The following is a 16,970-nucleotide window of genomic DNA, read 5'->3' as shown; positions in this document are numbered from 1 at the left end:
GTGGGTGCTAAGTCGCTTCAGTCTTGTCGGACTCTTTGCGGCCCTATGGACCCTAGACCACCACGCTCCTCTGTCCATGGGCTTTTCGAGGCAAGAATACTGGAGTGGGTTGCGTGCCCTCCTCAATGAAGTCTTCGCCACCCAGGGATCAAACCAGCATCTCTTATGTCTCTTGCATTGGCAGGCGGGTTCTTTATCATAGCAACCTGGGAAGCAACTTAAAAAACGGGCGCCTCACACATTATGGGAGATTCCCTGGTGGCTCAGATGGTAAAGCGTCTGCCTGTAATGCGGGAGACCCGGGTTCAATCCCTGGGTCGGGAAGATCCTCCTCTGGAGAAGGAAACGGCAATCCACTCCAGTACTCATGCCTGGAAAATTCAATGGAGAAGCCTGGTGGGCTACAGTCTATGGGGTCGCTAAGAGTCGGACACATCTGAGCGACTTCACTTTCACACATTATAGGCACTCCATAAATATCTGTAGATTCAGTTTACAAATACGGAGCACTAGTGAACAAGATATTTTTAAATTCCTGCCTAAACGGAGCTTACATTCAGCGCTCTCAGCCCTGCCAATTAGCCACTTTCTATTTACATCTAAATATTTACATATTAACATTTTATATAAAATGTATTTATTTAATTTGGGACTATCAATCCTGGGAGGTAAGGGCCAGTCTACCCATTTTGCAGAAGAGGAAACTGAGGCTCCAAGTGGAGGCAATGGTTTGCCCAAGATCAACAGGTTTAATAGGAGATTGGATATGGAGTCCAACCCAGTCCGGGCGGTTCCCAGGCAAGACCCATGAATCAATTAAACGGACCAATCCAATCGACCAATCAGTATTTATTAGGGCCTACTGCGGGCAGCTCTTCTCGCAGCGCGGACGAAGAGAGGAGGTTGCGGTGCACAGGCGGCTGCGGAGACCAGAGGCCACAGCCGAATCGCGGGAATTTGGCGCCTATTTTTTGTTGGTTGGGTGTTCTCGTCTGTGATTGGGCCCCCGCCCCGCGTGGGTGCGCCGGGCTGCGGCTGGTCGGCCGACCCTGGCAAGACGCCGGCGGCGCAGCACTCAGCCGGCCTTCCGGGGGATGGGCCACCAGGAGCCTCCGCTGGCCCGACTGAGGGCCGGACGTGCGGCTTATATAAAAAGGTTACGTAAAGGGCTCAGCTGGCGCGAACACGTGGAGAGCCGCGGGAGCCCGGACGCCCAGCTGTCCCCCGAGAGCACTGCTGCCGTGACTCGTGCAGTAGCAGGCGCCGTCGCACGCCCGACTCGGGCCGCGGCCTCCCGCGCGGCTCCGTACCCGAGGCAGCCCTGTCCAGGGGCGGACCATCCCCAGCCGGGGGCCTTAGGAGGGAAACGCGCTGCCCGGAAGTGGAAGGGCGCCGGCCAGGTAAGCGCGCTGTCCACGGCGTAAAAGCTAGCACCGAAGCTGGAACTACGCCTGCCGCCTCGGGCGTCTGTGAGGGCAGTTGGGCCCCAGGTTGGGCGCGTTCAGGGACGCCGAACTTTTAAGCCAACCTCTTACACCCGCAGTCCGGCGGGACTTGGGTCGGTCCGCGGGGCTCTGCTCAGGCTTAATTCAATGGACTGTTTACACCCGGGAGAACTCTGGGCGGGACGCGGGGAGGGGCATCCCAGAGGGAGCCAAGCAGCGGAAAAAGATTTCCACAGTCTGAATTGCTTCTGAAGGCGATTTTCATCAGTCTTGGAAACTACTGGTTCTTGTTTTTCGTAGTGCTACACGATAAATTAACTGAAAAGGCGGGGACTTTTTGCTCTTTTCTCCGGCTCCCCCCTCTGAGCCAGTGCCCCGTGGTTTCGTCTTTCCCGCTTTCCCCTCCCCTCCCCCGTTCGCTCTGCAGCCGTGGCTTCCGTCTTAAAGGGGCCGCAACGGCCGGAGGAGGAGGTGGGACGCCCTGAGGCTTACGCTCCAGGCCTCCCCGCCTAGGCCTGGTCGTTTAACCGACTTTTTCCCCCGCAGGTCACAATCCAAGGTCCCGCTCTTCCGCGTCCCGGGGCCGGACGGAGGGATGAGGCAGGGGGGTCCCGGGCAGCGCCGTTGCTGCCCCCCCCGCCGCCCGCAGCCATGGAAACGGGGAGGAGGACGGCGCTCGCAGAGGTACACAAAGCCCCGAGCGGAAAAGGCGAAGCCCAGTGCCGCGGGCGCTCAGCGCGAAGCTGAGGCCGGCGGCGGCGGCCCAGGCCATGGATCCGGTGGCGGCCGAGGCCCCGGGCGAGGCCTACCTGGCGCGGCGGCGGCCGGAGGGCGGCGGCGGGTCGGCGCGGCCGCGCTACAGCCTGTTGGCGGAGATCGGGCGCGGCAGCTACGGCGTGGTGTACGAGGCAGTGGCCGGGCGCAGCGGGGCCCGGGTGGCGGTCAAGAAGATCCGCTGCGACGCCCCCGAGAACGTGGAGCTGGCGCTGGCCGAATTCTGGGCCCTGACCAGCCTCAAGCGGCGCCACCAGAATGTCGTGCAGTTTGAAGAGTGCGTCCTGCAGCGCAACGGGCTCGCCCAGCGCATGAGCCACGGCAACAAGAGCTCGCAGCTTTACCTGCGCCTGGTGGAGACCTCGCTCAAAGGTAGGAGCGCCGAGGGCCGCCCGGGCCACGCCGGGCCTGGGCCCGAGTCTGGTAGCCAGACCCAAACTGACCCCTGGACCCCTAGAACCCGGTCCCAGTCCTGTCACCCTGGACCCGACACACCCTCCTTTCTGCGCCAGGCAAAAAGTCCTCCCTCCCCTCTCCTAATCTGGAATCAGTTCCCAGCCCTAAGGTTAGCTGGTATTTTCATAACAAGGGCTCATTAAGTGCTAACCATTGTGGTAGTAGTGCTCCTTAAGTGTGATCCATTATTATGAAACGTCTAGCACTTTGAAGGTCGGATTTGGAAGTGCAGGGGGTTGGGTTCAGAGTTAGTGGAAGAACTACCGACCGAGCCCCTTCACAGGCTTGGGCCCCTTCTCTTTCCCTCCCAAAGCAAACAAAAAGAAAAAAACTCAGCTGGACCTACCCACACCCACTCCTTGTCTGGTTCCAAAAATCCCCGAACCCTCGGGCTCCACCCTGCAGACTCTGGTTCGTCTTTTTCTTCTGAGACCCCCCAGCTCTTCTTCCCAGGGCACTCAAGCTAACTGGTGGTTTTTAGGCTAGGTCCTCTTGGGACCTGCAGCATAATAACCCCACAGGTGGGCCAGAACTGTCACACAACAACATCGAAAAACATCCTCTTGTTTTACACGTTCTTAACTTTCTGAGGCTGACTTGTAAGTGGTTTTATTTCTAGAAAAGGTAGGGCTCAGTGAGGCAAAGGGGTTTTGCAGTCCTGGGGAGGGCAAGTCTGGTTTGATGGTTTTAACTGCAGTTAGGGGGTGTGTGCATCCTGAGTGCTCACGTGTCTTGTTCACACTTCAAGTAGCCGGGGGTCTCTTCCTAGCCAGTGGGCTAGGAAGGCCTGAGCAGTGTTCTCAGGGGAGAGGTTGCTAATCTGAGCCCCAGCTCTGCCCTAGATCTCTTACAGTGACTGGAGGTAATAACTTTAAAAGTAAATCCTCTCCTCTTTCTATAAACAGAGAAACTAAGGATTAGAGATGAACTTGAAGGTAAGTTGATGAAGGTTAATCAGCTTGTAAGGGAGGTAGGGTTGTCCTCCTGCTTTCTTTACAATTTTTCATAGCTTAAGGGATGTGATCCCAGATTTGTCTTGATTCAAGGTCTCAATCCTTTTAAGAGGGGTAACAATTTGCTCTTCTCCCCTGAAGATGAACTAGATCTGACCTTAGGATGGGTAGGATCTGGGGTGGGGTGGGATCAGCCAGTGCGTTTTGTTTGGAGCTTTTGCCTGATCTCAAGATTCTGCAAGGCCCATCTCAAGAGAACTCCTTGACCCACTTCAAATCAGTTTTATAGAGGATTGAGAACATGCTCAATATTACCTGGGGTCCTTTTTCAAAATAGGCTTCCACTTTTTATGCCCATCTCTGCCCCATCTGTCCTGAAAAGCCCACCCTCTCTCCACAGTGAATATATTTGTTTTGAAAAGACTTTCTAGGAGATTCTTCCAGCTCTTCAGTTCACTCTTAGACTGTCTTCTCTGTGGTTAATGAATGGTCTGGACTTCATCTTACACCACTCCTTGGGATGTAGCAATTTGCTTTGCCAAAGGGTCCCCCATGTCAGTCTTGAAACTCCAGCCTGGGTTGGAAGTCTTGGCTTTGGCAACTCCACAGTAAACAGTGGCAGCCTAGCATGGGCTTTGGGGTTTAGATTTGCTTTTAGACATGGTTTGTCTAAGCTGACTGCATGAAACATGGGACAGGTTGTTTCAAATCTGTGGGGAGCAGTCTTTTATTCATAGGGAGAGGGTTCCTCTGTCATAGGGTTGCTGTGCAGCCTGGGAATGTCCACAAGTGCTCCAGATGAGAGAGCCGCTGCTTCAATAAATTCGGGCTACATTGTGAACCTTCCAGCGTCATCCCCTTCAAGATTCACAAAGTTCCTGTACAAGTTTCCCCAAGTGGACCGTGGAACACTTTGTCTTTCCTGGGTTGTCTGCAGCGCCAAGTTGACAGAAACAGTGATATTTTCTTCCTCCCTTTGTGACTAAAACTGAGACCTAAAAGAAATGAAATATTTTGCTTTAGGCCACACACTTAATACATCCCTTTCCATTATTTGAAGTCTTAAATATATGAGCCTCTGCTATGGGTCAGTTAATGTTCTGGGCCCAGGGAAAGAACAGTAAAGGCAGTGTATATTGCCTCTGCTTATAGGCTGATGCTCAGATGTTAATTTAATAAGCAGTTAATAAGCCTGTTTTTTACTGTCAGAATTAAAGTGGAGAACAATAAGTATCCAGATTACCCCAAATTAAGTTTCCCTGACTTCAACTTCCAAAATTTAGCAGTCCTGATATACCCCGGGGCAGATTCCTTCAGTTTGCAGATAACCTGGTTCAGCTCTGTCTGTAAACAGAATGTCCTTTGTGGTCGCCTCTTGACCAGTCTCCTGTAATTTAGAATAAATAACAGACTAAAAAGTGTTAATCTCCCTTAAAGTCTCAATGAACCAAACCCACAAACTTACTGAGGTCCGTATAGTGGTATTTGCAGAGGGAAAAAAAAAAGCACAACTCTTAACCCCAAGGGAACTTAATTTGAAAAGTTTGAGGAGCTGTAGAAAACTCAAATGCTAATCGGGGTCACCGGAGGAGGAAAAGGCTGGTTGGCTCATTAACAACAGCTTTGTACTGTGTTGTGCAGATTAGCAAGAATGAGAACCGGGAGGTAGCAGGGAAGGTGGGCTTTGAAAGAAGGGAGCCTGAGAACACACGGATAGGTAGAGAGAAAGTGCATTTTATTTCATAATTCAGCTGAATAGAGACTGGTTCGTCCCTGTCCCCAAGCCCCACTCCAGTGTCAACTCTACCCGAAGACATTTCTATAGTTTTAAAAAGTTATGTATGAATAAACCAGTGTCAGAAAAGGGGTAGAGGACTTCTTAATGCAGTTCTTCATCTTGTCCAACTTTGGTAGACTTCTGTGTTTTATGTCCTTCCTTTCTCTCTGAATATAGACCAAAAGGTCCTACCCAGAGCATTGTATAGAGAACAGAAGTTTGACAGTCAGCAGTGAGCCATCTTAGATGTCTCATCTGGCCTTCTGTTTCACAGGGGAGGAAATTGAAGCCCAGAAAAGGGACAGGACTTACCCCAAGTGAGTTAGTGGTAGTATTCAAACCAGTCTGTCAGGCTTTTTCTTTTAAAAAAACAAATTAACAGTCTCGTAAATTATTTGGTTGATGGGTTGGTGGCTTTGTTTAGCTTTTAAGAACTTTTCGTTAAAAAGGAGTTTACGGTTTGCTTTTTATCCCCTTGTTTTCATTGCCAAAGCACCCTGTCTTTTGCACCTAAAACTTAATTCAAGGTTACTGCCACTTAAAAGATGGCAGCCAAGCCTGAGCTCATTGTCAAACTCAGAAATTCTGATGCTGTCTCTAAGGTACACACTGATCCTTCTAAGAAATAGCAACAAAAAGGACCAAAAAGAAAATCCAGGACAAACCCTCGAGATTCATAAAACTGAAGAATTAGAAGTTTGGAAAAGCTAGGAACCTGGCTTATCCCAGCTTGGTAAAACTTGTTCCATTTGACCGATTATCTGCCTGGAGAATCCCAGGGACGGCGGAGGCTGGTGGGCTGCTGTCTATGGGGTCGCACAGAGTCGGACACGACTGAAGCGACTTAGCAGCAGTAGCGATATTCAAGATACCTTGAGGGTCTTCAGGTGGGTGGGAATCTTGGCCCCTGGGAGGTAATCTTGTCTGCACCCTGATGCCTAGTGATGACTATGAGCCACATACTGTTCTAGAAGAAGCTATACAAAGTTTCCTCCACAAGGCATGCGGAAGACTTCCCTATAAGGTCTTACTCTTAAGGGTGAAAGGTGAAAGGTCACAAGTGGTGGGTTTCCTGGAAAATAGTAGAGGTTCCCTCTGGGAGCAGAGAGGCCTGAGGAAGCGAGGGAGGTGGACCTCAGTAAGCTGAGGGGGAGTCAGGATCCCAGAGGGAGGGCCCAGGATCTTAGTGGATATGTTGTTGGCCTGCAGACTCCTCTCAGGCTTTGAGAACCCAGGGAAACCTTGGGTTCAGAGCTGGGTTGCCCCCTTCCAGGCCCCTAGAAAGCAGCTCTGAATTCTCTACTGCAGCTTTGGGGCCTCAGAGTATAGAGGATCCCCTAGGTAGAGGCAGAGAGCTGACTGGTAATCTTTGGCTACCCTGACATAGATAAAAAGGCGGCATTAGGGGCCCTGGAAATAAGTGGGATACAGTAGAACATTGGTATTGTCAGAAGTTGTTAGCCTCAGTTTCACCCTGTTCAACAAAACGCTAAACCTCACCGATTGCTGTGTGCGCAGAGCTGTTCTGAAGGCTTACCAATTAACTGATTTAGTCCTCACAAGTACCTTTTGAAGTGTATACTGTGATTATCCCTATTTTACAGGTAGGACAGTTGAGGCACTGAGGTTAGTGAAATTGCCCGATATAAAGCAGCTAAGCCATAGCCAAGTCAGGCTCAAAGCCCTGGCGTTCTGGATCAAGCCTGATTTCCTTCACAAAGCTGTGCTGCACTTTGAGACAGGTGGCTTATGTCTGAGCTCTCTTATTTCTCTTGGTTGTTAAATGGGTGTAATGATATTTTACTGAAAAACCAATGACTACTGTGTATTTCAGATTCTGTATTAACCAGTACTTGTGGCACTACTTATCTCTACCAGTGCCTCCCCTATGTCTCAGCTGCCAGGGACCCTCTACTTCCTTTCTGTTCTCTTGATTGTCTTGGGACAGCCATGCAGACTTTTATTTTCTCTTGCTACTGGCAGACTGCCTTCCTTCTATGTGCAGTGGGGGTTTTAGATACCAGCCCCAGGAGATAGAAGCAGCCCTTACTTGAGAGGTTTGATTAATTGGGATCATGTTGGATAGGACCTTTTATGGCATAAACAAACTGTCAAGGAGAGCTTAGGGTCTCAATAGAACATCAATTTATTTTCAACTTGAACTTGGCTTTCAGTGGTATTTAACCAGTGGCCCTCCTCACAGACTCACAAATTCTGGATGCTTGCTTAGTTGTCTTAATCTACATATTCTGCAGGTCCTATACTAGAACGTTCTGTGATTTCTCTGTTTTACGCCTTTTCAGCTAAGAGCTCTCATCTTGATTCATTTCACCTAGTTATTGATCACCTACTCAGTGTGTTGAGGTACATCGTGGGAGCCCAGAGACTTGGCCTTGTTCCACTGTGGTGCCCAGTCTAAGGGAGGAGACAGACGGGCACAGCACAGCTGGTGATACTTGACTGCAGCCCGTGAGAGGCGCTCTGGGGGGACAGCTGGCAGGAATGTGGACTAAGTTGAGCGAAGGGAAGGCTGAGTTATAAAGGGGCAAATCAGAAGGCGGCCTGGCAGGGCCCATTGCACATGGGGAGAGAAACCACCAGGGCTGCCCTGGGTTACTGGCCCGTCTGCCTGGCCAGTGGGATCTGCATTTTTAACAAGATCCTTGGAATGTTCCGAGTCCTAATAACTAACCTTAGATTTTCATGGTTCATCCTCTCATTTAATCCTCTCCACTTTAGGTTAGAGTTTCTGTTACCTAGTTTTACACACAAGAAAATCAAGATCCGTCAAGCTGAGTAACTTACAGTGTTGTAGCGTTACTTGAGTAACTTGTCATACTACTAGTAACTTGTAGCGGTATAGGGTCAGGGTCTAGGTTTATATCCAGATGTTCTTTCCAGTTCTTGACGTGCTGCTGTATGACTATCCTGCTTTATGACGCATTAACATGATTAATATTGGATAGTTATCTGCCCTGGTGTCCAGGCACCTTGCAAGATGCTTTGTGTGTCACAATTAAGCCTTATTCCTGCCTATTGGGGTACGTGTCTCTTCCAAGTTTATGAGAAATGAACCATTCGTGGGGTCTTTTTTAGAAGTTCGCCTGGGGTGACATAGCCATGACAGTGTCAGAGTGGGTGATTTTGACCCCAGGAGGACCACTGGGCCAGAGACTTCAGCATTGGCCTCGCAGCCTCTGTTGGACACTGTATCTTGCCCTGGCAGCCACTCGGAGGGGGTCTGTTCCCTAGTGCACAGTGACATTTGATTAATGAAGTACTTTGAATTGAACACAGCCTGTGGTGTTGACACTGGACCCAACCTCTTTATAGTGACACAGCTCAAGGTCATTGAGGCCGGGACCAGGGCTTGGTCTATGAGCTCATCTTGGGAGTACGTGCTGGGTGGTCCTTGTCTCTGGCATCTTCTTGGGACTGATCTTCTGAGCCACTTCTTCAGTTAAAAGTTATATATTAAATTTTTTATTTAATACAAAATAGGGATGGCTATGGTCATAACAAATTTTCAAACCTCAATTCTGGCTTCCTTTATAATGTTTTTTGAACATAACTTAAAAATTTTGTACCTATTTCCTATTTCACATTAACTGTGCTTATGATGTGTTACATGACCTTTCTCTTTTGGCTAAGTAAATTTTGTTGAAGTAAAGCATGACCCTGTAAGCATTCAACTAAGTTGGCAACACCATTACTAATCATTACCTACTCGTGGACGGTCGTTCTGCCTCCTCACTTTTACTGTGCTGTGTGGAGATCAGCTCTGCATGTTTTAGTGCTTGGTGTGCAGCTTTTTTGATGCTGGTAGATTTTTGTTTTGTCATTTTGGTTCTCTTCTCTTAGAATAAATTCCTGGAATGGGATTTTTATGTCACATTGAGCATTTTGAAGACTTGTGATAAATATTGCTGAATTATCTCAGCATACTTACCAAAATCATAATTAATCCTTTATGAAAAATGCATCAGCATGTTGTGTGATTGGCCTTGATGAATATTAAACTCCTTGGGGCATACGTAAGAGTACTTAAGGAATTGCATCCAAGTGGGAAATGGGACATCCAGGTGTTAACTTCTGCTGCTGGCAGCAAGAGGCGGCAGGAAAGCATCATGGTTAGAAACCCAGGCTGTGGAGACGCTGAGGTCTGCCTCTGTGAGACTGTAGTGAGACCGTAGCCTCCGTTTCCTCACTTGTGAAAGGATTGTGTGAGTAGATGCGAGTTTGGAGTGAGGAGAGGCTTGGCTTCTTCCTTCCTGTCACATGTGACAGACACATGATACATTGCTAAGTTCTGTTGATTCTAAATATCCAAGACCTTTTCCCATCCCCTTCTTGCCTCCTCCCTTGCTCTTGCTTCTTCTGATGCGTCTCTTGGCCGCTAGTCTGTCTTCCATTTCTAACTCCTGCCTCCAGAGGGAACCTGGTTCTCAGATGTGTTCTTCTACATGTTGACATCTCTGAAATCAGCACTTAGTGGCAAGCCAGAGTGTTGTCAGCTTGGATGTCTTACTTAAATGGTATGCCTTACTTAACATTAGTGACTTCTTAATTTCAATAAGTAGCTTATTTTTCTAAAATAGTTCAAGAACTTTTAGTCACTTGCCATTTCTTAGAGTTCACATTCTTTGTCTGCCAGACGCCCTTTCTTTTGACCTGACTCCAGGCCATCTCCAGCCTCATTTCTTCCTGTCTCCTACCACATCTCTTCTGTGATTACCCCAGATTACATGGGTCCCTCGCTGCAAGTATGCAGCCCCCTGAGCTGGGTGCTCTCACTCTCTCCATCCTGGGAGACACAATACATAAGCCACTTACTCTCAGCCTTCCTTTCTCTTATCCTAACCACCTTTCCCTACTCCTCAGGCAGAACTGCCTCCTATTTATTCACATAGCTGCAGTCATTCTGCTTCTAGGGACTGGAAGCCTTCATAAGGGCAGAGACTGCCGCTTATCACATCTCTAGTGTCTGAGAAGCAGTATGTACTCTAGTATGACCATGTACTTATACTAGAGCATAGCAGATGTAAATAAATTATTATATATAGGATGGATAAACAAGTCCCTACTGTATAGAACAGGGAATTATATTCAGTCTCCTGTGATAAACTATAATAGAAAAGAATATTAAAAGAATGTATGTGTATAACTGAGTCACTTTGCTATATAGCAGAGATTGGCACACATTGTAAATCAACTATATTTCAATTTTTTAAAAAAAGTCTAATTTCTGGAGGATGCTTGGAAACAGGCTCATAAAATTCCGGGTATTTTGTATCCCTTTCCAGGAAGTGCCTGCCTTTCCATAGCTCATATTGATTTATCCTTATGCCTAGTCTGCTGGCCTCAAGTTTCTCGATAGAGCCCATTTTGTTGGACGATTTGAACACTACTTATGCCCATGAGTAATGAGATGTGAGACACCTGCTTGATTTTTTTTTTTTTTTTTTAATTATATCCCTGTGAACTGTGGCACAGGTTATGTTTTGAAGTACAAAGTTTATCTTGTGGTCTTCTGGCTACTGGACTTGGAGGAGGTAATACAATGCCCGTGAAAGTGGCCTGCTCTAGGTAGCATATGAGTTTTAGCTGTTAGAGCCTGAGAAATGTGATGTAATCACCAGTGTCATTTTCTGGTCTCCGTTTCCTCTTCGCCTGATATGTGAGAGGTGAATTCTCTGGCCTCCAGCACTTGGGAGGGCTGAAATCAGTGACTTGCGGGGCCCTGGCTGAGGTCTGCGGGAATGATGGTGCAGAAGATGACACGGGTGTGATTCCCCCACAGCACCTTAAACTCTGCTGACTGTGGCTTCCCTCAGGAAAACGTGGCATGGCGTTCTCATCTCACGGATGAGAAAATGGAGGCTGAGCGGTTCAGGGACTCACCCCCTGTTCGAGCCAACTGCCCATCATACTCGGTCTCAAAGTCACCCAGTAAACCACGGAGCAGAATTGGGGTCTAAGCTGGACCTGACTTCCGGCCCTCTCTTACTCTGCTGCTGCTGGCTTCTCGACAGAAATGCGCCCAGCACATCCAGTGCCCTCCCTCCAGCTTGCTGTGATGTGAGGTCACTGAAAAGAGGCCCAGGGAGGCAGTCTGCCTGAAGGAAGGGACCAGAATTCTGACATGCCTCTCCTAGTTTTTGTGGGCAGCTGGGATTCCTGCATGAAAACATGCTGCACCCTCTCATAAAATGAGCCCAAGGCCCTTGCCTGCGCAGAGAAGTGCTGTTTGTCCCTGGGACATGTCGCCGTGTCCCCCACCTTCCATTCCGTCACGCTCACTGATGTGTCTGCTTCCTGTCCAGCACTGGCATCTTAACAGACAGGCCCCTCCTCAGATGTCTCCTGACCTTAGCTTATTCTCCAGAGCAAGTCCCGCAGTCTTGGGTGTCCCCACCCACCCACCGACTAAGGGTGCTTTTTCACCTTTTGTTTTCTTTCCCTGGATTCTCATAACCTGAGCTTAACAGTTATGTAGTCATTTTTGCAGAGTTGTTTTCTTTTTACTTCAGTTGCCATAGTTACCAACTTTGTATATAAAATAATCATCCCCACCCTCTGTTACCCCACCAGAAGTCTCACTGTTTTCTGATGTGGCCTTTGCAGAAGGAGTCTGATGGCTTTTTAATAGTTTCCTTTCTGGCTCTACCATCAGCAAACATTTCGTGGTCTCCTTTTTATGGATCTTTACTCTAGAGTCTAGATTGATCAGGGCTCAAATCATTGCTTTATTTTGCAGTCTTTTTAGATAGATCCTCAAGCCGCTAGAGCTGATGACCTAGAAAGAGGATTAGGAGACGGGAAACAACTGGTTTAAAAAAAAAAAAAATCCATCTGCCCTAAACTGGTTCTACCTGTATTGCTTTTGATTGTGAGCAATATAAACAAATTATATAATTACAGGGGCAATGTGGTCTGTCAGATGATGGTCAAAAACCTAAAGCTTTTGCCTTGTCCATCTAGTCACCTTCTTGCATCAACCTAAAACTCCCAAACCGCTGGCTTTTTGTTGACTGTGTGCCTTGGTGATTTGGGGGCTTAGTGGGGTCTCATCTGAATCACCTGTTCTCCTTGTAATAAAGTAAATGGTAAAAGGAACCTTCTGGCAGAGATTTGTGTGACGGGGTGCAGCCTTCATTTTTGGTAGAATGAAGATACCGTGTTAGGGGTCAGAGGACTTGTCGTGAAAGATCCGTGTGACCACCCAGGGCAGGCCCAGCCTCCTCATCAGCAGGATGAGACACCTGCCTACTTAGGCTCAAGCTATTTGGGCTCTTGCAGTCATCAGATAGCTTCCTGCTAAGGTTTCAGTGAACTGTCACTGCTTTATAAAGGATATTGGGATTTGTCTGGGTGCCAGTCACCAGCTTTCCTGGAGTTTCTGTGCTTCAAAAGGAAAGACTTTCTGGAGAAGGCAGAGCTAGAGTTTCAAGCCCACACAACTTGATTATATCTTATACCCACTTCAGACTTCCTCATTACACCTCTCTGGTCCTTTTGTTCCTGGGCTTCATTATCCATCCCATCTCAGTGTAGAGTTCCCATCTGGCTGTTCCCCTGCTGATTTACTGCCTGTCTCTTAGGGTCACTCAAGTCCTGCCCCTTTGGACTTTTTAAGATCTGGTGACTCCTGCCCCCTCTTCATTGTTCATAAAACTTGACCTCAATGCCGATGCACAACTTAGGATGCTTGCTGTTTTAAAGATCTATTCTCTTTTTCAAACTAAACTTCATAGAGATGGGCCTATCACGTATCTAACTGGTGCTTGGTGTGTGGGGGGCTACCAGAACACACTGAGTGAAAGATATCTGAAATAACATTGTAGTGCCATTCTAGATACGTTGATGACGAGAATCCTGTGCAAAGCAGGGAGGGATGGAGGGACGGCCTTTGGCCTCGCATGGGGTAACAGACATTTGACGGTCTTCTCACGTGTTTTCACTCATCGCAGCAGCATCCCTGGAGTATGCTACCTATTTGGACACAGGATAATGAAATGCAGTGGCTCTGCAGTCATAGATTTGAGTCTGTGCACTCTTAAGTCTCTGTGAGCCTTGGGTTCATTCCATTAGATGGGCCTACTTTTTTCCTTCTACGGTGCTGGTAAATTTTGAATGGAATGTCAGGTGCCTGTATTGGTACTGTGCCTCACACATGGCCATTGACAGGTAAAGAAGCAGAAGCGGAAACTGGGCAGGGTGCACTCCTGGCTGATCAGCGGTAAGCCTGGGTTCCCTTCTCGTGTTATCCCTGACTCCCCTGAGTGAGTAGAGGCGGGCCTTCTTGTGTAGTTAGCCCCGTGCCAGTCCCGCTGGTCCTTGGATCAAAGCAGTCAGCACTGTCGCTCCTCCTCCCGTGTGCTGCATCTCTGTAGTCTGTACGTGGTGTGACTGTCCATCTCACTCAGGCTCTTTCTGGTCTTCCCTTGATTTAGGAGAAAGGATCCTGGGTTATGCTGAGGAACCCTGCTATCTCTGGTTTGTCATGGAGTTCTGTGAAGGTGGAGACCTGAATCAGTATGTCCTGTCCCGGAGGCCGGACCCAGCCACCAACAAGAGCTTCATGCTGCAGCTCACAAGCGCCATTGCCTTCCTGCACAAAAACCACATCGTGCACAGGGACCTAAAGCCAGACAACATCCTCATCACAGAGCGGTCTGGCACCCCCATCCTCAAGGTGGCAGACTTTGGACTAAGCAAGGTCTGTGCTGGTCTGGCCCCCCGAGGTAAAGAGGGCAATCCAGACAACAAAAATGTGAATGTGAATAAGTACTGGCTGTCCTCAGCCTGTGGCTCAGACTTCTACATGGCCCCTGAAGTCTGGGAGGGACACTACACAGCCAAGGCTGACATCTTTGCCCTGGGCATTATCATCTGGGCAATGATAGAAAGAATCACTTTCATTGACTCTGAGACCAAGAAGGAGCTCCTGGGGACCTATATCAAACAGGGGACTGAGATCGTCCCTGTTGGTGAGGCGCTGCTAGAAAACCCAAAGATGGAGTTGCACATCCCCCAGAAACGCAGGACTTCCATGTCTGAGGGGATCAAGCAGCTCTTGAAAGATATGTTAGCTGCTAACCCACAGGACCGGCCTGATGCCTTTGAACTTGAAACCAGAATGGACCAGGTCACATGTGCTGCTTAAAATTCAGGGCAAAGCATCTTGGGTGTTTGACAACTAGGTGAGTGTACCTCTGTTTGCTCTGCATGTGCACTTCCTGGACTGCTGGATTCCTCAGACTTGGCCCTGAGGGATGGGAGGAGAGATGGGGAATGGAGTTGGGGGGAAATGCAGGGTGGAAGAGAAAGTGCTCGATACCACAGATTCCTCCCAAGTCTCCATGAGGAGTCATGGGATTATTTGAGTACAAATTAGAAAGTCTAGAGAAGTTTTGAGTGGACACTGCATTTGAACTGAGTCTCTTAAGATTTTTAGAAACACTTTTTCTCAATAAATGCTTACTGTAGAAAATGTGCAAAAGTACAGACAATTTTTTTCAGAATAAACGCTGTCCCCAGTTTGTATCCTTCTACGTGTACATCCAATTCTGCATAGTTTAGATCATGCTGTTTTAGGTTTAGTTTTCTGTTCTTCCATTCAGTTCTAACCTGAACATTTCCCCATGTCATTCCTTGAAAGCATCCGTTCAGTTCAGTCAGTTGTGTCCGGCTCTCTGCAACCCCATGGGCTGTAGCACATCAAGCTTCCCTACCATCACCAAATCCCAGAGCTTGCTCAAACTCATGTCCATCTAGTCGGTTATGCCATCCAGCCATCTCATCCTCTTCTCCTCCTGCCATCAATCTTTCCAGCGTCGGGGTCTTTTCCAATGAGTCAGTTCTTCATATCAGGTGGCCAAAGTATTGGAGCTTTAGCTTTAGTCCTTCCAATGAATATTCAGGACTGATTTCCTTTAGGATTGACTAGTTTGATATCCTTGCAGTCCAAGGGACTCTCAAAGAAAGCTGAGTGCTGAAGGACAGTTTGAAAGCATCAGTCCTTCAGCACTCAGCTTTCTTTATAGTCCAACTCTCACATCCATACATGACTACTGGAAAGTAATTGATGTTCCATTATAGGTGCCATAATGTAATTATTCTCCCACTTCAGATAGCAAATGGTTTCTTCATTTTAGATACTATAAACTGTGGGTGAGTGAATTCTTATAGAGAAATCTTTGCTTATTTAACAGATTGGTGGTGGACTTTAATTTGTCAAGTACTGTGCTAGGCTTTGGAAAAATGATGATAAGCAAAATCGGAAACATGCCCCATCCTTGGGACTTCTGCAGCTTAGTCAAGGAGAGAATCATTAAATCATTATTTATCATAGTTGCTTTACGATGTAAGGAAATTGACCTTCCAGAGAATGGTGCCCAGAGACAAGAGTAGGGAACTGGAAGCAGAGGGGAGCATTCGGGTAAAAGGCCTAGTCTCTGCAAGGGAGCTGAAGCCAGCGGCAGCCTAGCAGTTTGGGGTAGTGAAAGATGAAGACAGGGAGTAGTTGAGGGCCTGCAAGAGCAGGAATAGAGCTGAGGTAAAAGCATATGGAAGTGTATACCAGGAACAGCAGTGGGAGTGCAGTTGGACCAGAGTCTGAGATGTGAGCAAAGGCACAAAGGTTAGAAATAAGGTGAAATATGGGACCCTGGAATCTGACCTTGACTTAGTAGGCAGAACAGTGCATTAAGAACTTCAGCATGTGCGTGCTGATTTGAACTGGAGTTTAGAGGACCAGTTGGACCAATTGTTTGATTCATACTAGTAAGAAGATGTTGTTGAACCTAAATGGATAGCACTGAGGGTAGATGGATGGATGCCCTGGATCTTTGGGGCAGAATTAGCAAGGCAGCTGGCCAGTGTGGAAATAAGAGATACTGGGAGATTGACATACTTGCTGGCTCATGTATTGGTCAGACTTGATTTATTTTCCTTAAAGGGAAAAGAAAAGGACATTGATCACCTTGAATGCCAGGTATTTTCACATGTACCATTTTGTTTCATCTTTGCAGCCCTGCAAAAGGTTAAGTCATTTACCTAAGATCCTAGTAATTTAAAAATAGGGGCTTCCTTGGTGACTCAGTGGTACAGAGCCCACCTGCCAATGCAGGAGATGTAGGTTCGAACCCTGGGTCGGGAAGATTCCCTTGGAGAAGGAAGTGGCGACCCACTCCAGTATTCCTGCCTGGGAAAGGCGATGGACAGAAGAGCCTGGTGGGTTACAGTCCATGAGGGGTTGCAAAAAGTGTCAGACACTAACTACTTAGTGACTAAACAGCAACATCTTACTCATGCCCCCTCCTCCCCAGCCCCTTTTTTTCTTAATAGCAAGATGGCAAGTTGAAAATAAGCTAGTCTTAGATTTTGCTGAAGCCTTGAGAGGAGGTGATAGGTAGAAGCCGATCCCTGTGGTCATGAGCAAGGAGCCTCAGCACCTGGGGCGCAGAGCCCTCCCTTACCCGGGTGGGTTCTTAGTCCCCTCTTTCCCTTTGTCACCCTTAGATTTCTGGTTGGAGTTGGTTAATGCTGAGTCAGTGAACTTCT

General features: G+C 48.0%; 1 protein-coding gene across 1 annotated transcript; it reads left to right on the top strand.

The window, feature by feature from the left end:
• Nucleotides 1–857: 857 nt before the first annotated feature.
• On the top strand, nucleotides 858–15,139 carry STK35 (serine/threonine kinase 35). The gene is given in 4 exon segments (XM_010836522.1): nucleotides 858–1,400; nucleotides 1,992–2,111; nucleotides 2,114–2,591; nucleotides 13,859–15,139. Coding segments are annotated over 4 exon segments (1,617 nt in total). The 5' UTR covers nucleotides 858–1,094; the 3' UTR covers nucleotides 14,572–15,139.
• Nucleotides 15,140–16,970: the final 1,831 nt, after the last annotated feature.

This window comes from Bison bison, unplaced genomic scaffold (assembly GCF_000754665.1).
Source record: "Bison bison bison isolate TAMUID 2011002044 unplaced genomic scaffold, Bison_UMD1.0 scf7180017864063, whole genome shotgun sequence".
NCBI lineage: Eukaryota > Metazoa > Chordata > Mammalia > Artiodactyla > Bovidae > Bison > Bison bison.
Note: the sequence above shows the minus strand (reverse complement) of the source record. Positions and strands in the feature narration are given on the sequence as shown.